Below are 23428 nucleotides of genomic sequence, written 5' to 3' on the forward strand. Positions count from 1 at the left end.
GGGGTGACAGTTATTTGGCTAAAATAACATCCATGTGGTGTAGCCTTGGATGCTGAAAAAGGAATCTCCATTTTACTTTGTGTGCCTTTGTTTTTCTCCTGTGTGCAGTACAAAACCAAGCGTGAAGAAGTGAAGCCTGTCAGTGATCCTGGGGGAAACACGACAGAGGGGCCCGTCACCATAGCCACGACAACAATGTCTGAGGTACCATCTATCACCCACACCCCTCCCCAGCATGTATGTGCCAGTCTTCAATGGCAGGAAAGAAAGATGGTCATGAATGGTCAGTCTTCATGAGACACAGAATCCACACTTCTGAGTTTACCCTTTCTCCAAACATGACTGCAGCCCTAAAATCAACATGTGTAATCTTTCACAGTCCCTCAGGAGAGGCACAAAACGGAGCCATCCACAGCATCTCAGTTCCAAGCTGAGGTTGAACGAGGCTAGAATACACCTTTCCATTTGGGATTTCATTCAATAAACAGACATCCACATTGGTCTATGTTCCATTCCACTCTAAATTTCCTTTTGTGCATTTTCTTGATGATTTGGTTTTCTATTTTTGTTTATTTTATGTTGTCCTGTGCTGCACTGAGGGTCTCTTTCCTTTGCTCTTTATGTATGTATGTGGGTGGGTGGTGAGGGGTACTGGGGATTGATCCTTGGGCCTCCTGTATGCCAGGCAAGTGCTCTACCCTTGAGCCATTTCCCCTGCATTCTCGTTCTCTCTCTCTCTCTCTCTCTCTCTCTCTCTCTCTCTCTCTCTCTCTCTCTCTCCCTCTCCCTCTCTCCCTCTCCCCTCCCTCCCTCCCTCCCTCCCTCCCTCCCTCCCTCTCTCTCCCTCTCTCCCTCTCTCCCTCCCTCTCTCCCTCTCTCCCTCTCTCCCTCTCTCCCTCTCTCCCTCTCTCTCTCCCTCTCTCCCTCTCTCCCTCTCTCTCTCCCTCTCTCCCTCTCTCCCTCTCTCCCTCTCCCCCTCTCTCCCTCTCTCCCTCTCTCCCTCTCTCCCTCTCTCCCTCTCTCCCTCTCTCCCTCTCTCCCTCTCTCCCTCTCTCCCTCTCCCTCTCCCTCTCCCTCTCCCTCTCCCTCTCCCTCTCTCTCTCTCTCTCTCTCTCTCTCTCTCTCGGATAATAATGGCTGACGTTATGGGCCCTCTCACACTCTCATGCACTTGACTCAGAGTCACCCCTATTATCTTCTCTGTTCTGCCCTCCCTAAGAACCCATCTACATTCATATACATATTTGCATATGTGTGTGACTCTCTACCACTAAGCTAAGACCCAGCCCTATAGGCTTTTCTATCTGGAGTCCATGTATAAAAAAAAAACATGCACTATTTATGAATCTGGCCTATCATGCTTCAGTTCCAGCTATAACCTTTTTTTTAATCCTGCAAATGATAGACTCTCACTCATCCTGACGGATGAATCAGCCTTCACTGTGGATATATACCACATTTTCTATGTGTCATTCACCCATCAGTGGGCACCTAAGCCATGCATGTCTTCGCTGTGTGGCTAGTGCTGTGGTACACAGGACTGTGTAGGTGTCTCTGAGCTGTGGGCATGAGTGTGTACCTTGGAGTGGTATTGCTAGATCACATCTGGACCCTTGCTGGTGCTCGTTTTCTTAACAATACCCATGATGACTGAGTTTGGATAGAATCTCAGTGGACTTTTAATTTGTATTTCCCTGATGGCGAAGGATATTATACATTTTCCATATATTTATTGGCTACTTGTGACTTTACTATATAAAATGGACAGAAGCATAGTAACTAAATGCTCCTTCATGTTTCTAAGTACAAGAACACTGTGATGTACTTTGCTGAAAAAATATATGTGTTAAAAAATATTTATTCAGGCATGGTGTAGTCCTGCTAGCTATGAATTCCATGCTAGTGAATCAACGATGCATAGAAAACCAGACTTCTCTAGATAGAAGTACACATTAAGCAATGTCATGCTTGATATGTTTGATATGAACAATGTGACAAGGCTTGTGTACTTCTCCATGGAGAACTAACATGGTGTTCATGGGAACTGTATGGAACAAGAGTAACAGGAATAAAGAACATTGAAAATGACGAGCCTCGTCACTGTGCCTTAGCCACTCCATACACTTGGGTACCTTGGGGACTGCCTGATATTCACAAGGCTATCAACACAGAATACAGGCCCATGGTTCCTTGCCTGTAAGTGATTCTGAGTCCAGACCATCTTGGACTTCAGAAGAGCCTCACAGCATGTGTGCTCCGTAGCATACTGCTTCTCTAAATGGGGGTCGAGCGCCACCAGTATTTCTTCAATGAACTCACGAATGCTCTGCTGTATAAGAAACACAGCGGCCGGCCAGTCATCTCCATTCAGAGCAGGATCCATAGGCTTTGAGAGCTATGGAGATTTCTCATTGTGAAATTGGAGAATCACATTCGTGGACCTGAAGTGGCACTTTGTAGTAGGCCCACGGTAGACTTCTGAATGGGCTAAGAGGAAATATTTGTTCTGGGTTTGAAGGGGAGGGAAAGTGGGGTGAGAAAGGGAGAAGAGAGACATGGAGGGAGACATTGAATGATTGATTTATCGAGAGACTATTCAGTCAACTTAGTTTAAATTAAACCTGGGTTGATGGTGCATGCTTGTAATCCTGGCACTCAAGAGGTTATGGCAAGTAAATAAATAGGGACCTGGAGAGATTGCTCAGTGGGTTAGAAACACTTGCTGCTTTTCAAGAGAATCTGAGTTCGATTCTCAGCACCCATGCTGGGTAGCCCACGACTATCTGTACTCTAGTTCCAGGAGATCTGATACCCTCTTCTGTCCTCCATGGGCATCCCCAAATACACAACACACTCACACACTCTCTCTCTCTCTCTCTCTCACACACACACACACACACACATGCTCTCTCTCTCTCTTACACACACACACACACACACACACACACACACACACATGTACACACACACCAATAACAAAAAAAGTGAAAAAAATAACTTAAATTCAATAGGCCATCATTGGCTCCCTGCTTCCTACTGAAAAAAACCCAAACCCTTAATTTCTCCCAACTATAGCCATGGGTCCTCTGTTTTTGCAGCTTGTCTCCCAGGGTGAGGGGCTCTCCTCTATCCAATCCACTCTGAGCACCCTCCATATTGGAGTTGCTGCTGCATATTGGAAGTAGAACAGTAGAAGACAGATATCTGTCCTCAGGCAAAGAGTGATGAATGCTATCATCAAAGAGACCATGGTGCTTTGGGAGCATTTGAGGGCCATAAAGGATAAGAAAGACTCACTGACGCAGGTTTCAGAGGCCCAGTGCATCCTCTGTCCTTGGCATGCATCTTTCTTGAACATGCTTTGTCTCATGGGTACCTACCCCTCATCTAGTTTTCTCTAACCTCACAGACATTCATGTCCTAGAATCTATGCAACACTTATCACTCATTGTGTGGCTATGAGTTGATCACCTACAATCTCAGTATTGGCTCAGGTTTCTCCTAGCCCATCCTGTCTCTCCAGCTACATGTTAAGACCTTACACCATACCCTGTGCAGTTAGAACATTCTAGCTGTTCCATAAACTTTTTTTTCTGTCATAAATAAGAAATGACTGGTACCCCACTGGCTCGTCAGCATAATTCTTTATAGACCCAGCCTATCCTACACAAATTATGTTATCCCTTAGTAAATCTCATGCTATTTTTTGCTCAGAATGAAGTGATGAAATGATTCATACTATCAGATGTCTGGCTAGATTTCATCTCTTTAAAATCCCGTTGGTCACATCAGATCCAAGGCAGCGATGAATGTCTCTAGGCTTTGTTATCAGGAAGGAACAGATGGTATAATGTTCTTTGAATGTTCATGCTGGTAAACACTGTGTAGTTCTTGCATTATTAATTTCTATCTTTTTAAAAAGAAGTCTTCAAATGTAGCTAGTAGTTAGCCATGAAAAATGCCCCAATTATAAACTTTATAAAAAGGTGTGACACCGCAGCATTGGAATTTTTTGGAAGACATGTTCACAGATGAGCTTCTTAAGATGACAAAGCCCCATAAACCTCACTGGTGGGGAGCAAAGCGAGTCACATGCAGACTTCCTTCGCTGTCATTTTACTTCTTAGGTCTCTTCTCAGAACTCTAATTCCCATCATGATTTCCTTGGGTTTGATCCACAGAACAAGACAAAGGAATACAAGATCGTGGGTCTGTACTCAGATGGCATCAATGTCCTGGGCTTGATTATCTTCTGCCTGGTCTTTGGACTTGTCATTGGAAAAATGGGAGAAAAGGGGCAGATTCTGGTGGATTTCTTCAATGCGTTGAGTGACGCCACCATGAAAATTGTTCAGATCATCATGTGGTGAGCAGCACTGTTTGATGCCATGTTGTTCTCCCTGATAATGCCTTCTCAGAAATGGGAAGAGGAGGCTTATGCTCCTAAGCGGGTCCTTCCTAAAAAAGGCAGACATTTAAAATCAAAATTGGAAGTACTGCTGGGCGGTGGTGGCGCACGCCTTTAATCCCAGCACTTGGGAGGCAGAGGCAGGCGGATTTCTGAGTTCGAGGCCAGCCTGGTCTACAGAGTGAGTTCCAGGACAGCCTACACAGAGAAACCCTGTCTCGAAAAACAAAAAAAAAAAAAAAAAAAACCCCCCCAAAAAAAAAAAAAAAAAAAAAAAAAAAAGGAAGTATTAGCTGATTTTACAACCTCCTCAGGAATTAGTCTAGACCTAAAAGTCTGTCAGCCATTGTCTCTTGCCTCAGAGGTCTGGAGAGTAACCTGCAGCTACCCAGCCTTCCTGTCAGTAGGGATTTCCAAAAGTTCCTGGAGTATCTGAACACTAAGTGCTTCTTCTTAGGCCCTAGGTAGAAACAAAATTGAAAATATCACAACTGTTCTAGCCTAGGTTTGACCACATCTGGATGAGAAAGCTGCCTTCTGGCATCCAGATATACTGCCTGTCTGTCCTCCTGTGAGATGCCTGAAAGTTCAGCTTTCCTGAGAGACTTCTTCCCCTAGCTCATTTTATAATCTAAGTAGTCGAAATTGACAGGAAAATATCCAGTGGTGACAGCCAAGGAAGTCATTTAATTTCATTAAAACCTCAGCTCCATCATCTGTAAGGAAAGGATAATAAAACCTAGCCCAGGGCTAGAGGAAGAGCATTAAGTGAAATGATGCATGTAAAATACTTCCCCAGCATAGGGCGTAGCTAAATAGAGTGCCACTGTATGAGCCTGTGTGACCACACTGTGCAGTTACTATAACCTCTTCGATGACACCTGAGAAGCAAGATGATCATGGCTGGAAAGATTTTGCACATGTGAAATGAAGAAATAGAACGTCCAATGTGTGTGTGTGTGTGTGTGTGTGTGTGTGTGTGTGTGTGTGCGCGCGCGCGCGTGCACGCACTGTATGCGTGCTTCTGTAGCACACATTCTTACCAACACCCCCTTAATTTGGGGAATGCTGGACTCAAAGCTGAGTTCCTGGCTTCCTGATTATAGCCTGTGGTCCTTCCAGTGGAGAGCACATGCACACTGAGCATGCTCACACTGGCTGGTTCCCTCTCTAGCAACCTGTCTGAGAAAACCTCTGATGACCGAATTGCACCTTTCTTGTGCTTGCTTTCTAGCTACATGCCGATTGGCATTTTGTTCCTAATTGCTGGGAAGATCATAGAAGTTGAAGACTGGGAAATCTTCCGCAAGCTGGGCCTTTACATGGCCACTGTCCTGAGTGGGTATGTCTGACTCGAGAGAAGAAACAGAACTCCCTGCAGATACATTGGGGTTACTGGAGAAAGGCCAGGGTGTAGCTAGTTAGATGTAGCCTTTCTCCCATGGAGGAGAGCAGAGCATCAAGGCTGGCTGTCCTTTCACAGCTGCACCGTAGGTGGATTGTACTGTGCTAATTGCCAGCTCCTGGCAGAACAGCTTGGACCAGGCTTTGCCACACACTTCATTGGTTGTGTTTAAAACGGGAGGAAAAGCTCATTTGTAGGCTCTTGGGGCTATCTCCTGTCCCTTACTTCCTTAAGAATATAAATGAATCAAGCAGGCAAGAATACCTCCCACATAATCCAAGGCTGAAAGAAATTAAGAAGGACCTAAATAAATTCGATCTCACCTAAGTAGGAGTAGGAAGGCTGGGTTTGGTTCTGAGGTTCTTGCTGAGCTGGTAGCTACTGCTGTGCCTTGTGTCAGGAGGGTGTCCAGATGCTAGGGAAATAATCAGGCTGTTTAGTTAAGTGTCTGAGACCTTTCAGAAGCCATAAAACAAACAGGAAAGGTGCCAGGGTTGAATTGAATCTCTTGCACGTTTCTTACAGCCAAGCTGTTGGCTCCTTAAGAAGAGATGCTATAAGTTCTGAATGGTGCCTCCAAACACCCAGGCAGGGCGAGGATGGTTCTATCTGCCGAGAACTATGGAGCAAGAGAATGAGTAAATGACACTGGTTTTCTTCCCATGGGCCAATCATTCACCTTGAACCACCAACTCCTCTCTCAGAACCTCGCCATACTGAGGACTTCCCATAACACAGCATTAGTTGTTAACCTGGTGTGCCAAAACCACAGCTTTCCAGCCATACAGAAGCAGCCTGGTCCAACAGTATGTGGGTCAGAGTTGAACTGTGGGACCACAGAGATGAGAGAGGCAGAGTGTCTACTTTCTACTAGGCCCGCGCTGGAGCTGCTGCTGAGCCAGGCCATACCAGGGGTGGAGTGGGTGGGTGGTGATGTGGCTGTCTGGGATAATAAGCCATTTTTAATGAGGTTCTATTGAGTTCTTGTCTTTTGTTCTATTTATGTTTCTAACAGAAACTAAACATTGTAGAGAAAAATCTCATGGGTCTCTGCACTAAGAGGACTCTCCTCGTACTCTCAAGACCCCTCTTTGTAGAGCTCACTATTCATTGTTCATTGTCTAACTGAATGGCCAGCTTGTCACTTACTTACATGTGCATGCATCTGCTAGAGAGTCTCATGGAGTCAGCCCCATTTGGGGCAACCCGTAGATGCCTAAGGGAAGCACTCTGGGAGGACAGGCATAATAAAGAAGTTGGGGCCAGTCGCAAAGTACAAGTTTCTCCTTGCTGCAACTCTGACCTCCCTCTTAGGCAGTAGACGCCATTCAAGAGCACGGTCCAGAGGATGGGGTCGGGTGGCCTGTGAGAAAAGCTATAATGAGGTATCATGGTGGGGACAAATGAGACCTTGAAGAGAGACTCAGCTCAGCCAGGGAAGGTATGGGACATTTCTCTGAGGTTTGAAGGAGGATTGAAACTTCCATAGAAGGTGGCAGAGGCAATCATTGCACGCAGTGCAGAAATGCACTGCAGGGACAGAGCAGATGATGTGACGCTCAGTGAGCTTGGAGATCTAAATTTGTCTTCAGAATTTGCTAATAACTTTGACAAGGTGTTTCCTCTGCTGAGCAAGCCTTGACATCCCCCATCTGTAGAATGGGGACATCTGTTTGCTGTCAGACGCCCCTGTCTCATTGGGTCTTTGTAAGAGTTTAAAGATACCATGATTTCTAAAGCTGACTGAAAAGCAGGATCAGTGTGAGGACATGGTATTGAGACTCTTTCCCTCTCGTTTGCAGGCTTGCAATCCACTCCCTTGTAGTTCTGCCACTGATCTATTTCATAGTTGTGCGGAAGAACCCTTTCCGCTTTGCCTTGGGCATGGCGCAGGCTCTCCTGACAGCGCTCATGATCTCATCCAGGTAACTAGGAGGAGGAGCGTCTGGGAATGTCTGCCATCTTTTATCACTTGGTGAAGACAACTACAGCATCTGGTTTAGATAGGCACCTTTGAGAGACGGTGTCTATACTCTCTCTGTCCATCTTCTTGAATGTGTTTCTCCACCATTCTCAGTACTTCTTACACTCTTGCCATGACCTGATACCCAGGAAAGACTCTCATGGGGGACACAGTGGTAGGCAGAGCACCTTCTGTTTCTGGTCTGGCCAAAAGTACCAGTATATGGGCTGGGAAGGACCCAGGTTCAATTCCCAGTACCCATATAGTGGCTCACGATTGTCTGTAACTCCAGTTCCTGGAAATCCAACACCCTCTTCGGGCCTCTGTGGGCACCAAGCATACATTCAGACAAAACATACATACCCATACACATAAAATAAAATTAGAATAAATTATTTTCTTAATTACCAGCATGCTTTGGGGACTTTTTTCCCCCACTTTTTGGAAAATGGGGATCTTTGGGGGTAGAAACTGAGACCTGGCATTCTTAGACCTAAATTCCTTTCTCTTCATCCCACAGTTCAGCAACCCTGCCAGTCACATTTCGCTGCGCGGAAGAAAAGAACAAGGTGGACAAGAGGATCACAAGATTCGTGCTGCCTGTTGGTGCCACCATCAACATGGACGGCACCGCGCTCTATGAAGCTGTGGCAGCCGTGTTTATTGCACAACTGAATGGCTTGGACCTGAGCATTGGGCAGATCATCACCATCAGGTGAGGTACAATATTGCTTTCATCACATCACTGCTTGGGCTGCCTCAGGTGAACATGATCTGTGGGGTGAAACCAAGAAGCACCCAGAGATGGAATGTTCTATTGGTCTGTAAGTCCCTGCCCAAGACGTGGGATAGACTCACGGTACATGCAATTCCTGCTTTAGGAGATGGGTAGCTGAAGCATCTCTGTTCAGTCTATTGTGGCTAACAGGTGCTAGACAGTTTCCACACCAAAGATTCAAGGTTGAATCCAGGACCGGTCCTTGCTCTAACGGGAGTTCCTGGTGGGCAGGATACCCAAATAAATGCTGGATTTGTGACAGGACTCTCACAAAAAATTGATTGGGGGTCATGGGGGACCCCAATGAAGGAAGGATCATACATACCTGGGAAGAGGGAAGGACAGATTCCTAGGGGAGGGAAAAGTATAGGTAAATCTTAGATGAATTGGAACATCAAGGAAAGACAAAAGCTGAGCACTCAGAACAGCAGAAATATCTCAGAACCTAGCCTGAGAGTCCAGATTATCATAATATCATGAACAGATTTGCATTTTAAAGTATGTAGGGAGTATTTAAAAGTATTTTAAAGATGATTAGCAGTGTGGTGGGAGGCTTGGATGGAGCAGGGACCACAAGCTAGAAGATCATCAGTAAGTCATCAAATGGCCTAAATGAAGACATACACTGGGCATACCTCAGAGTTAGTGAATCCAACAGCCGCTGTCTGGACTTAAGAGAATGCTTATAAAGTCCTGATGCCTACACAGTTGAGTCCCCAGTAAATGTGAGAAATGGGTGACATTATTTGGGAACAATTTGTAGAGGAGAGAGAACTGAGGGAGAAACCTCAGAAACCTATTAGAGGTAGATGGAGGAGGAAAGGGGAGGAGGAGGGAGAAAACAGGAGGGAGGGAAGTGGGGGCATCGTGGAAACCTGGGGACGAGAGGTTTGCTTTCAAAGATTAAAATGATCCGGTGTCTAATGCCAAAAAGAATTCCAATCAAAGGAAGGCTGAAATTGACTGAGGAGGTGGAAGAAATGACATTGGTGGTGAGTTCCATTGGAGTCGTGTCCTAGGACACCATTAGTAGCCAGTAGCCCCGTGTGGCCAATGGCTCACTGAACCGGATAGCATGGATGTAGAACAGACCCATGACTACAGCAGCTCTGCTGGAACAGCACACTGTTTATATGACACACCAGGATTCTAGTTGATCTCAGGACCGTAGTTCAGGTTCAAGTGTCAGTTTCTGATGAACCTGGGCGAGCTTCATTTATGTTTCGAGTATACTTCATGCATAGTCTCCATAGTTTTATGAAGTATTTGTAGAGTTGTTAGATTTTAACTTTGATCTGTCATGTGAGACCAGCTGTGGGATTTTTTCCATCCATAGTGTCACTTTAGTCTTAGATTTTGGAGAACTTAGGATGTTAAGACTTTCACATTAGGTGTTGATGTCATCATGGTCAGGTTAACTAGGGTTGCAGGAACAGAGGCCTCCCCTTTGCTGATTAAAGAGTAAAAAGAAAAAGCAAGATGGCAGCACTCATCCAGGTTTTATTGAAAGCACACAAAAGTACACAAAGAGACAGACTCCTCCAGTAATAAAGAGGATCCAGGACCAGAATCTGAGTTTTCCTGGCAGAGCCAAAACTTTCATATGTTGGACGGTGGAACAAGTTCTCTTTCTCCCTCAGAATTGATTGGTTTGGGCTGTTGCAATGGATTGGGTAACTCAGATTTAAAGAGGGGAGAGAGAGAGAGAGAGAGAGAGAGAGAGAGAGAGAGAGAGAGAGAGAGAGGATTGGTTCCCACCTTTAGAGTCTCCTCTCCCCTATTTGAAAATCAGCACCAGACAGTTTCCTTTGGCAGGAAAAACATCAAGACTTTACCTTAAAGAGGGAGAAGGATGTCAGCCATCTTAAATGCTTATGGGAAAGTACATTGATCTATGTAGAGCAGTTTTCCCTGTGTGCTTGCTTACCTGAGAGTTGTCCGACCCCCTGGCCCCTCAGTATTCTCAGACAGTGTTGTTCCGTTGGTGGCTGCTGTGCTCAGAGCAGCATCAGAACAGCAGAAGTGGTGTGTTCTGAGTTTGCTGCACAGGTACTATCCTGACCTTTCAGGGTTTTGTCTGCATAAAAGCTGTCCAGACATCTAACCCCTCAAATGCAGGCGAGGAGTTGAGATTCGGAGAAGCACCGTGCTGAAGAAGTAGCAAACTGCCAGGAATATAAGCCAGATGACTCCAAAAACCTGTGTTCATGCTACCTCACAGCCCACCCTCCAGTCCTGCTGAGCCTGGGCACTAGAAGACTCAGCTGTACCGAGGGAGGATGTGTTTAAACAATGAATAGGTTTCCATCTTATCTGAAGACGGAATTTTCTGAATGTCACACCAAAGCCAGTCAAATGACAGCAGCTTTGTGAACAAGTCCAAGGTTCAAGAGCAGAGTCTTCTCTGAACGAGTTCTGAAGCCCAGCCTCAAGCATGTAAGGACATGGTTAACCACATGCTGACGCTTCTAAGGGGATCAAAGCACCTGGGCACAGATCTCTTCTGACAAAGAAAACCCCTTGATACATTGTTTAATTTTTTTTTCAACCATCTTTGAAATAAAGTTGGATTTTTTTTTTCAAAAAGGACTTAAGACAGCTCCCCTGGATCCTGTAAGTCTGAAACTTTTAGTAATGTTGGTGCAACCCCAGAACTAAGTCACTCTAAACTGGCAGCCATAGCCACTAAAGGAACACATACTAGGCAAAGCAGCTGGCTGACCTTTGACCCTTAAGCGGCCTCTAGGACAGCACTAGGCAGATGAATGGGCAGCAGAGCCTGTTAGAGAATTCAGAGGCCTTTGGGACCCACAGGTATACGTATCTGTGGCGAGATCTGGGCTTCATCTAGTTTACATCAGCAGTTTCTGCACCTTTGCCTTTCAGTTCACCTGCATCTGAAAATGGTACTTTACCCTGCAGGTGAGGCTATAGCTCCCAAAAGCACGGTGGGTGTACTTGCCTGCTCTTCCCATTCGGTTTTCAGGGCATGGTGAGCCTCGATTTCTCCAGAATGGCCCAATTAAAATAAACATGCTGCTGGCAAGAAACTGCATAATGCCAGGAGAAACATCCCTATGCCCTATGCTGTGAGCTCAGGAGGAATCTTGTCAATGACTTGGTAATGAAGTTCTTCTGGCTACCTACCCAAGGTTCCAAACCGCTCTTCCTCTTGTACAAAGTACATCTGCTGGCCTGAAGGAACAGTCAGGAATGCTTGTACCTTGGACGGTGTCACAATTTCTCAATTCAGTGCCTCAAACAGATGTTCTTAGGGAAGACGAGAGTCTTGTGATGGCCAGACATTATGTAAAACCCACATGACCATCGCTTTATCCCTCTGCCTTCACGTCAGACATCCTTGCCCATTCACACTGCCGTTCCTCTGCTCACCATCCCGAGACAACTGAAATTCCTGACACATGCTAGGTGCTCTATAAATGACCGAGCAGCTGAGACTGGAAGAGGAAGGAAGGAAGGGGAGAGGGATCTGACACTTATGAAGGCACTTGATGGGTAGATAAAGCCTTGTATGAAAATCTTGTATTAAAAAATTGGTAAATCCCTACCCTCCCTCTGAATGACTGCCTTGGTTTTGGGGGTTGTTGCTGTTCTGTCTTCCTTGTTTAGAGTGGTCTGCCACATGCTCTCCTCCTGCCATGATATCCTGCTCCTCTTAAGCCCCTACAGTCCGTGTGTGTGTGTATGTGTGTGTGTGTTGCGTATTGGATGGATGGGTGGATCTCACAGGCACACACACACCAAAACTGGTTATTGAGCAAATGGGCTCTAACTGTGCAATAGGGGAATATAACATATAACAGTAATAACAGCCACCGGAGCCTATGTCAGACCTGAGGCCTTGATGGGAGAAATGGATGTCTAACCCTCTCCTGCCATTGTGTTCTGGCTACAGCATTACAGCCACGGCTGCTAGCATTGGAGCCGCTGGTGTGCCCCAGGCTGGCCTGGTGACCATGGTGATCGTGCTGAGTGCTGTGGGGCTGCCTGCTGAGGATGTCACCCTGATCATTGCTGTTGACTGGCTCCTGTGAGTTGGGACAAATGCCCCTGCCTTGGTTGGCGGGGTGGGCAGCTTCCTAGCCATGCAGACTCTCTGCTGTGCCCTGCCTTCTTCCTCGAGTTACCTAATGAGCCGTCTGTTACTGCTTTCATTTCCTTCTGGCAAAGCTGCCTGGTAACATGCTTAAAGTTAACTCTTCATAACCTCAGCTGGGGGTTTCAAAAGTCAGTGGATTCCATCGGTTCCTGGTATACTTAGTGACACTTAAGGCTAGGGGCTGGGTGGGGGACAATATTAGACATGAAGCAGTGGAGTGAAGGAGCAGGGTGAGCCTATCCCCACATGTCCCAGTCCCGAGTTAACTTTATAAACATAACCGCATGCTTCAAAATCAGTGCATTTTTCCAAGCATCTTTGGCATCTTCTGGGCTGGTAACAAGAGCAAAGGTTTTACCATATGCCTGTGTTTAAGTCCTCATTTGGCATCTTAGTAGGTTTAGGATCTTGAGAATGTTCCTTAACTTCTCTGAGGCCCAATTGCATTATTTATGAGATGGAAAAACTGCCTACCTCAGTAGCTTGTTGTAGGGACCAAAATGGGCTCATATGAGCCAAGTGTCTAGAAGTGCGGCTGGCAATCGGTACGTGCTCAACAGAAGGCAATCTATTGTTATGATGGTGATGAGTCAAACCAACCTCTCATCCCCAGAAAGTTCTCCTATCTTATACACATATACCCCATATACAGAACATCTGTGAGAGAAGATGCCTCCTTGACACCCAAAATTCAAAGTGGAACAGCCTGGTCTCTGGCTTTATCTTTGATACTCATGTCTATACATCTGCCTTCTCGTTCCAAGGCCTGGCCATACGAGTAAGTGTAGCTCCACACTGAACCTCATTTCCTATTAGAGAGAGACCAGGGTTGGACGGTTCATGAACAGCAGCTAAGATTGGGTCGTGGTCATGCTGTGGAGGTGCCAAGCATGTGCCTGGTGTGAAAGCCGTGATCACTGCAAAGAAACAGCCATTTCAAGTAAAAGAAGAAACCAGGCTGACTTGAACCCTGATCTTTCCTAGAAGCAGTGACTTTTGTTCCCAAGATGAGTAAAGGTCCAAGCTATAGGATGCAAAGATGCTGGGCCAGTGTAGTCCCTGGAGAGGGCATGCGCATTGGCATTTATAGCCGCCGTTGGCTTCCTAAATACCATCTCCACAAGTGTGCCCATGTTCTCAGGTCCCTCACCCAATCTCAGCATCAAAATGGACACATCCTCTATAGGCCTTCCTGCTATTGGCCTCCCCTCCAGTCTGCCTGGGATTAAGACACACGGAGGGTGAATCAGGGAGGAATCCATTTCCCTGCTGGCCTGTAGTTTTGGGGACCTCATTGTTCTTCCATGTCCCTGCCAGGTTGTCCATGGAGTGACCTTAACTGGTAAAGAAATGAGTACGCCAGGGATACACCTGAGGCCCACAGACTTGGCACCATTCAAACCTCAACAAAATACTGAGATTCTCTCACCTTAGTCAAGAGAGAACTCCTTATACCACAGGCATTACACCTGGGAAACCCATAAAACAGAAGTCTGAGCTCAAAACCTTACTGAGTTCTGAGCCATCCTTAGAACCCTCTGTGTCTATCTGGAGATACCATTCTTATCTGGGAAGAAAGGAGGGGATTTCAGGAGACCGAGATGTCATTGCTACTTACTGGGAGCATGGACCAAATGGGGCCCATTTTCTTATTCATCCCTTTAGGAAGCACCTTCTGCTCCAGGCCAGTGACGCATCTTTATAGCTTAACTGAGCACATGAGAACCTTTCCTTTCTCCATATGACAGAGAAGGAAGAGGAAATCTGAGCCCATTCTGACTCTCCTGTCTCTTTCCCAGGGACCGGTTCAGGACCATGGTGAACGTTCTGGGTGATGCATTTGGGACGGGTATCGTGGAGAAGCTCTCAAAGAAGGAGCTGGAGCAGATGGATGTTTCATCTGAAGTCAACATTGTGAACCCCTTTGCCTTGGAACCCACAATCCTCGATAGTGAAGACTCAGATACCAAGAAGTCTTATGTCAATGGGGGCTTTGCAGTAGACAAATCTGACACCATCTCCTTCACTCAGACCTCACAGTTCTAGATGGCTGGCCTCTGATGTCTGGGATTGTGAAGGACTCTCCACAGGAGCCATCTCTTAGCAAACTCCAACATTAAGGAACAAAAAGGACACTTAAGAGTCAACTGTACATTTAGTTTGATAAACAGACCTCCAGATTATTTTCTATATTTGGCTTTATAGCCTTTGTTCTCTGGGTTTGGGGATTTGGGGTGGGATGAACTGAAAGGAAATTAAGAAAGTTGTATTATCTGGATTTTCTAATTCTATAAAACAAAGCTTAGAAGTATATGAAGTAGTAACTGTTGATTAGGTCATAGATATGGAGGAGAATTGCTTTCTCATGCATAGACCAGTGTTTGGGGTTTTTAAAAAATATTATTGGCTACAAATTTTTACTCAGGCTTTCTATTGGCAGGACTTCCTTTGACTTCTTACTTTTTATAGATTATAATGCATCTCAAAAGCCCCACCGGTTAACGTGCCAAATTTTCCACTTTGACCTCATCTCCAGTCACTCTCAAACTACTCTGGAAAAAAACAAAAACAAAAACAAAAAGGATCAGCATAGTTCTGCAATAACAGTTTAAAGATAGTTGTGGGGAAGGGAAAGGGTTTTTTATTCAATGTACTGTATTGAGATGCTGGTAGCTGTTTAGCCAGTGTTCGGTATAGAACTATATGTATATGTGTGTATATTTATTATTTTCATGTAATTTGCAAGACAGAGATCAGTAATGAACTATCAATGTGAAATAAGCAGCTTTCCTTGTACTTGAATCAAAACTATAGTTCCAGCCTAGGTGTGCTTTGGAGCTCACCAGAACTCTGTCAGGCACTCTGGGATGAGAAACCAAGTTGCTGGGTTACTGTGATTAAAGCCCTAAAGCAGACACATATTATGGTGAAATTCTAAGATGGCCCAGCCATTCATGTACCACATCTAGGGTTGAGCTCCCTGGAGTGGGGACTTCCTGTTAGCATGGAGTAGGTACATTTACAACACTGAAAGGCGGGATGTGCTCAGAGAGGCTTCACAATTTGCAAGTAGACTTCAAGACCCACTTTACAAGGCTGTCACTTTTCTGCCCTTGGTTTTCTCTGCTCCCCAGGGCCAAACCAGCAGTGGCAAGCCATCACCTAAGCTGTTTCAAAATGGGTGGCCTAAATTGAATAAGCCTCATTGCAAGGTGACCAAGCTATTCTTATACTATAGTCTTTTTATTTTATCTTTCAGTTGTTTTTTTTTTAATTTTTTGGTTTTTTGAAACAGAGTCTCTCTACATAGCCCTAGCTATTCTGGAACTCACTATGTAGACTAGACTGGCCTCAAACTCACAGAGATCCTCTTGCCTCTGCCTCCTTATTGCTGGCCTGAAAGGCAAGTGTCACCAAGCCCAGCTCTATTCTGTATTCTTACAGAATAAAAGCATAAAAGCCAGGCCATAAGCTACTGGTACCAGCGGTTCAGGGGAAATGCTTAAGTCCTCTGGAGAGGACTGTTCTGAGAATCTCAGCCTTGTGGCTTAGAATCCTCTGCCTGTCTTTCTCCTGTTAATTTCTGAAGATGGCTTATTAAAAGTCTATGCTTCTGTCCTGGTCCTGTAAATAAAACCCAACAAAAACTTGTACTTAACATGGAGACAAGTTTATAACAGTGTGTTTCTATAGTGCCCTTAAGTCATCTTAAACCCATGCTTCTATATTAAAGAAGCCAGAAACTGTGCCAAAGATAGCAGGGAGGTAAACAAATGGCCAGTGTTGGCCACGTCCACCTGAAAGCTACAGACTGACCATCACAGTGACCCATGACTCCAGACATTGAAGTAGAAATATCTGTATTCTTTATAGGAAGTAAATCTGAATTTGAGTTGAGTGAATACTTTATTTAGGAATGGACAGTTCTGTCCCCTTATCAGATGGTTCTCAGTAGTGGCAGTGAATTGGCAGAGCTGTTCACAAGATCACTGGGGTCATCTGTGTAACCAGCCACTTAACACACTGTGCTGTTAACTCAAGAGGACATGTTCCATTTCCTTCTCAATAAACATCTCCCACACTCTTTCTCCCCTTATCTTTCTTCCTCTTGTCTGTTCTTTCATTTACCTGGGTAGGTATGAGAAGGTGAATTGTGGGCTAGTGCTAGCACCTCTCTGAGACCATTGGCTTTAAAACCAGAGAAGATTGTCTTGGAAATGTTTTGTCACCCGGAGAATGAAAAAGTCAGGACTTGAGGGAGACACATTGAGTCTTTCTACTCACCAGTGAGGATTACAAGACTGAAAGGCCAGGCCATTATGGACAATTGGGATCTTATTTTGTGGCTGAAATGAAAATAGGATTTGCTAGAAATTGCTATCATTCAAGTCAGCAGAATCTCAATAGTGTGATGACTTGGTTCACTGAAGGGCCAGTCTTACCCTCTGAAATAGGACTACCAATTACAAGTGGCAGGATTTGGATGCCGGTGAGAGAGATGACATGTTCCTGCCTAAGCACCCCAGTTACCAGCAGGGTCTCCAGAACAGGACTAACTTGTGTCCTGACATTTCCTGGTCCCACTGAGGAAAGGCAGCATAGAAATGCCAGTTGGTCTCTGGCCACAGGAACACAGGAGGAGTCTTGACTGCAGGGTGGAGACATTCTCAACAACACAGTGATTTAGAACAAAGTTTGGAATAGCTGGTGGAACTGAGCAGAAGCCCACCCCTGAGCTTAGCCATCTCCCAAATGAAGAGTGTCATTACCTGTTGACAGGTGACTTTAATTTTTGTAAGCTCTCTGGGTTATTAAAAATCCAGCTCTGTTTTTAGAGTCACCATGGGAAATAGTGTGACCTCCACAATCTTGGCAGAGCACTAAGATTATGTACATGGGTACTGGTATTCTGCATTTAGTAAATTTTTGGTAAGAAACCACAGAAGACACAACCTGTGAGCACACAACTCCAGTACCTTCTTACCTTTGTAATCCTTTTCAGTGATATAAGACACGCCCACCATCCCCCCAACCATGACCCCACCTCCCAAATACAACCTGGCACACAAGGTTAAGACACTTTCCCAGGGTCACATAAGGAACAGAGGTAGAGACACAGTAATTCAGTTCCAGGGCCAACATTCTTCACTGGGCACTGCCAGGCAGAAAAGGTCAGGGTGCTGGTGCTTCACTTTAACTCAAGTCTAGGGTGGCCTGAACATTTTGAAACACTTAAGAATCATTGTAAAGATCGACTTTGCAGCATAATGCCTGTAATTAAAAATACTGCATTGCAATACTTAAAATTTTGCTAAGGAAGTCTTTAGCATCAAGGAGGGAGGGAAGGTTGTGCTAGACAAAGGTGACTGACTGTACAGACAGTCGCATGGAGCTATACACAGTAAATACAGCTTATGGTCTGACAAGAATCTTGATAAGTGATTTAAATAAATGAATATGATCCCCACAACGCCGGGTGTTGACCGTGTGCTGGCACAGGGCCACGTAGTTCACATGTATAATCCTATCTGTTCTTTTAAACACTCTCTCCTCCCATTGCTGTTTTCCAGATGAGGAAATTGGCCTTCCAGGGTTAAGAACTTGCTCAAGTTCACCCAGCTAGGAAACATACATGATTCCAAGTCTTTTCCTGTGGGTGCATATCAGCATCCTTCTTCAAGGTTGTCTGTGCTTTCTAATGTCATTTAATTTGCTACAGCCAAATTTACTTAGACAAATTCTCTTTCCCCATTTTCCCATTCTGGCAATAGATAATTTAAAATGTCTATAAGCCTCCTTTCACCCAGTGGCTTGACCTTTCCCCTCTTTATGGCTGATTTGATATCCTCAGTATCATAGCCCTCTCCACCCAAGTCTCCTCCAAGTACTTCAATCAGAGCCCACTTTTTCCAGAAGGGCTATCTGTCGGCAGGCAGGCAGATTCTCCTCTCCTCTCTTCTCCTCTCCTTTCCTCTCCTCTCTTCTTCTCTCTTCTCCTCTCCTCTTCCTTCTCTTTCTCCCCTTCCCTCTCCCCTATCTTCTCTCTCCCTTCCCTTCTCCCCTCCCTTCTCCCCCTCTCTTTCTCTCTCCCTATCTCCCTCTTTCCCCTCCCTCTCCATCTATCTCTCCCCCCTCCCATCCCCTGCAGTAGCTCTTTCAAGCTTCCATGATAACCAGTGCCCTGTTTGTGAAGTCCAAACAGGCATTTCCCCAGTCACCAGTATTCTGTCTTTTGCTGTACTCAGCTCCTTTGATTGGCCTATATTCTAGTTCCCTGTCCCTCTGTATTTCCTGACACTTTCCCAAGTAGCCTTCCTGTTTCTTTCTGCTTCTGTTAAATGCACATAGGCCCTTTGAATACTGAGGGATGAGTAAACCTGCCTTGTATCGTTCTGTTCTATGTGCATCCCACCAGAAAGCCATCCGTTGTCATAACCATCACTCTATACAGAGGATTATAGTATATGGTCACACCATGTAACAGCAGGCTGTCGTTTTGGTGGCCCCTTATGTCTCCTACCCTGACCACTCCAGATCCCATTTCCAACTTCTTTTGGGCTTGTAAACTAAACTGACTCCACACCAACCTTGGAACCTTTTTCAGAAGTCTCTCCTGAACTGAGTGTAGTATTTTCAGAACATAACCATTATGCCCCCTTTATCTTAGGGTGGTGGTAATAGTTCTTCCTGACTCTGGACCTAAGATCTGAGTTGTAAGCATGTTTACAGAGGTTAGTTCAATCATCTGAGTCCCTCTCTCTGTGTTGCAGTGAGGGAACCCCTGAGTGGACCATGTTGACTCTGAAGTTGCTATGGATTTTGCTCTTTAGACAATAATGGAAGCTGAATATTCCTGCATTTCCTCTTCCCACTAATCCTTGAGTAAACAACTTGTGTGTTAATAATCCTCTAAATCCTATTTACAACAGTGAAACCTTCCTAATGAGAATGAGATTCAGAAAGATAAACAAAGTCTTCGGTGCATGACAATCCCTGTTGTGCCATTCAGTAACCCCTCCCCCTCTACCAAGTATTCCGAGTATTTCCTATTCTAGTTCCCCTGCTAAAAAGAGACTATTAAAAAAAAAAAATCCTTTCCCAAAAGACTTTATGTGACCTTCTAGTCTCTGAGTTCATCTTGACTCACAGAAAACACAGACGCTGAAAATGAAGGAGCTGTGTCCTGAGCTCTACCTACAAGGTGACTGTCCTCTTGGCCAGTGCTTTGCTCTTATTACATATTTTGTATTTGCCTTACAACTCAGCCAAGGTCACCGGTCCCGCTGCCTCCTTAAAGGAATGGGATCCTGGCCCCCACCACACACGCATACACTTTGAAACACCATTAAGATAAGTTGCCTTGTGATTTCCTCCCACCTCCATGCCTGACCAGGCACTTCCCTACTCTGGAGCCCCATCATCAGAAAGACCTCACTCTCTCACCCCTAAACCTCAGTGTCCATGGCACAAGTAAGCCCAAGGCTAATACCAAAGACACTTTAGAAGATGCCCCAGGGGATAATCGTCTTCCCTACACAGCCCAATGTCCTCTCTCCAAATGCTCACTTCTCCCAAATTTCTGTCCACTTTGTTCTTCCTATTCTTTAACACCCAAGGAAATCACTGGTCCTCCCCAGGAAAGATTCTAGGGCCATACAGAAATAACAACATTTTTGTCACATGGCCAGATATTACCTTGTTTTATTAAGTTAATATGAGACTTGGCTAAAAAATAATTTGAGTTCTATAGGCCTCACTTAAATCCATATCATTATTTTATAGACTAAGTACAGCTCCACATAGCAGTGTAGACTTCTGTAGTTTTAGATTTGGGTTTGGAGAATCTGAACATCTCATGTGAGACTGGAGAAGGGTTACATGCACATGCATGGTCCATCTATCTCCAGTTTCCCAGCCACCACTATCTCAAATCCCACTGTGGCTGACAATCACAAATCTATCCATCAAGTCTAAGCTTCCAATGCCTTCTGAGAGCCACACTTCGGACATCTTATTCACTAGTAAGGATAGAAACTCTAATAGGGGACAGGTCATATCTTGTACCCTAACATGACCTCTCCCTCCCCACAGGATCCAGTCCTCCACTGAGCACAGAGTTGGAACCTGATTACACATAGTAAATAGAAAGTGGTGGATCCACACAAGGCTGTGGAAGAAGGTTGATCAGGGATAGGGTAGTACACGACCCAGCGCACAAAGGATGACATCAGATGCCCGGGGTTGAACTTCCCTTACACAAAGTCAGATGATCTTACATGACTTGTTTCCACAATGAGTCAAGCACTTCCACCCACAGCACCTACTGCTCACATTCTGTTCCTGGAAGTCATTCCACTGAAACAGGTGTGATCTTTATCTCTGTTCAAAACCTGGATCTAAGTGTCAGTTCCTGAAGGAAAAGGAACGGGGAGGGTTATTTTGCTGGGGGGGGGGGGGTTGCGGGGAAGAGAACTTACAAATACAACATTTCAAGGCCAGGAAATAACAAGAGTGCCTCTTGTTGACACAAGAGTTGGCTAACCTCCTTCTTAGACTGAGTTAGCCTGTCACTTGAGATAAACGGGGAGTTAATGATGAGGTTTTTTTAGCCCTCAGGTGGATCTCCAGGAATCCTAGCCTTGGGGTCAACAAGACTCCTGTGACAACCAACCAAGAAGTAAGAAAACAACAAATAAACCTTGTGGTTTGGAAACAAGACAGACAAGAATTTGAAAACTGGTTCTGACATTTGGTTTTCTAAGCCTTCATGTCCTTAGCAAGAAAATGAGGGGCAACGATGTTTTCCTTAAATGATTACAAGAGATGGAGACAATAGTGGCTAATACCTGAAGGGTTCTACTTCTGTGCCGGACACTGATTTAACGTGCTTTGAAAATGAGTCGTCTTCATTTCAACATCATGAGGCAGATAGTATCGCAGCCTCCATTTCATAGAGAAGGACACTGAGACGTGACAAGGTTATATTATATGTTTAAGGCCCGCGCCTTTGATGGCAGAGCCTGGGTCGAAAACCAGGGGCTTAGTCTTCACAGCTGGGTTGAAATGCTCATGAAAAGTTCTGGACGAAGGCTCAGGGAAAACAGAGAAGCTAAGCAGAGGAATGCAAGAGAACAGCTAAGGGGCCTGCAAAGGGGAACACACAACCTTCATCTCTACCTTTATGGTATTCAGAACCTACCCACTACCCTATGGCAGATAATAAGGTCTCTGAAAGACATGGTTCTCCAATTACCCTAAAGTTGTCCTTTTTCTGGCCCCTTCCACACCTATCCAGGCTACTCCATACAATGACACACCCTGCCTGATTCAAAAAACCCTCCATCCTTCGCAACCAAAGGCCTAATAACCACCCACCCTTCTACTCTACAGATTATTCTGCAGATCCAACTCTCTCAACTTAGAGCAAGGTCTCTACTTTGCCAGATGTCTTCCTTCCCTCTCTTCAAGTGCAGTGCTGGGCTTAGAACTCAAGTCTTGAGCTTGTGGGGCAGGTACTCTGCCACTGAGCTACATCCTCGTCCTTCTTTGTCTTTGTCTGAAAGTCCTTAACCTACGTGTGTCTTGGAGCCAGCAAGCTCTGGAATCCTGATCACTATTTCAGGGGCATCCATGGGAATCCTTGGTGCTGCATACTGACAAGATGATAAGAAACACACTCCTCAGCCATGTAAAGCAAACCAGACAGCACATATGTTGTGCTGATTATTATGGCTGGCCCAGCCTTAAAGAGAAGACAAAGCTGTGGTGACCATAAAATCACAGAGTGTGACTGCCCAAGCAGGATTTTTCTGCATATATAAGGAGGGCTGATTCTGACTATGAGCTGTAGAGCGGTTTAAAAATAAAGACAAGGGATAGGGAGAGGGTGTGGTGTTAGGTCTCAAATCTGGACAAAGTGGACCTGGCCACCAGGTTCTCCAGCATCTCAAGTGGAAATCTCTAGCACTGAAACCACTCACTCTGCTGAAGAGGCTCTGTCCTGAAAAGGACCCATTGGGCCAACATGTCAACTTGTTTGGTCCCAGTTCCCTACTTCTGAAGGTTAAACCAAGCACAGCTTCTTCCTTCTGACAAAGTAACTTGACCACCATAATTTGCGACATCCAGACCCAGGGTGGAGGGAAGAAGAGTCCCAGACCAAGGAAACAGAAGTCACCGTTCTCACTATCAGCAGGACAAAGGAGAAGAGGTCCCTCCAAGACCCAAGTGGTGGTAGAATAAGTGCCCTAATCAAGAAAAAGAATGGTTTCATCTGCAGGGCTAGCAGATTTGTGGGGAACAGCATGGGCTGAAGGCAAGCCCTGTTTGGACCACAGCAAGTCTCTTTAAAGGAGCCTGGGTTGGGGCATAGACACACTGAGAAGGGCCCCAACATCCAGACTAGGCTGACTTCACATAGGTAACACATCAAGCTTCTCAAGTTAGCACCTAAAAACACTTTAGGTCAGACATTATCCTTCATGACCTCCTTTTTAAAAATCTTGTATAATTCAAATCCTGTAGGCTTCAGCCAGTTAGGTGAGTAGAGAAAGATAGTGTTGCCATATAGAGGCTATTCTTAGAAGGCCCAGGTTCAAAAAGGATGCTGTTCCAGGCTCCTAGGAAAACTCAAACACCGTGAGATGCACTTGTAAAATATAGTCCGGATTTGTCAGATCTGCCACCGTGAAAGTCAAGAAAGGCATTATAAACCGAAACAGGCTAGGTAGAAACTCTTTCATTATATTCAATGA

General features: G+C 45.2%; 2 protein-coding genes across 28 annotated transcripts in view; one reads left to right on the forward strand and one right to left on the reverse strand.

Moving 5' to 3' along the window:
- Slc1a1 (solute carrier family 1 member 1) overlaps nt 1–16770 on the forward strand; it is a 76229-nt gene extending 59459 nt beyond the window's left edge. The window contains exons 6-12 of the mRNA XM_034499115.2: nt 109–204; nt 4182–4366; nt 5643–5750; nt 7616–7738; nt 8297–8491; nt 12471–12605; nt 14474–16770. Coding sequence (XP_034355006.1) covers nt 109–204; nt 4182–4366; nt 5643–5750; nt 7616–7738; nt 8297–8491; nt 12471–12605; nt 14474–14720 — 1089 coding nt within the window. The 3' untranslated portion in view covers nt 14721–16770. The remainder of the gene's footprint in view (nt 1–108; nt 205–4181; nt 4367–5642; nt 5751–7615; nt 7739–8296; nt 8492–12470; nt 12606–14473) is intronic.
- Nucleotides 4322–23428, reverse strand: part of Spata6l (spermatogenesis associated 6 like) — a 63217-nt gene continuing 44110 nt past the window's right edge. For 11 of the 27 annotated variants that reach the window (XR_013106036.1, XR_013106045.1, XR_013106046.1 and 8 more), the window contains 2 exons: nt 10313–10389; nt 8359–10004 (listed from right to left, as the gene is read on the reverse strand). Coding sequence is in view for 1 of the 27 variants with exons in the window: in XM_076918906.1 (XP_076775021.1) it covers nt 9920–10004 (85 nt within the window). In the remaining 26 variants the exon portion in view is untranslated. Of the gene's footprint in view, nt 4459–6136; nt 6229–8358; nt 10005–10312; nt 10390–23428 lie in introns of those variants that run through there. The other 16 variants (XR_013106026.1, XM_076918906.1, XM_076918887.1 and 13 more) reach the window with 8 other exon arrangements.

The sequence above is a fragment of the Arvicanthis niloticus genome, chromosome 1, assembly GCF_011762505.2.
Source record: "Arvicanthis niloticus isolate mArvNil1 chromosome 1, mArvNil1.pat.X, whole genome shotgun sequence".
Classification (NCBI taxonomy): domain Eukaryota; kingdom Metazoa; phylum Chordata; class Mammalia; order Rodentia; family Muridae; genus Arvicanthis; species Arvicanthis niloticus.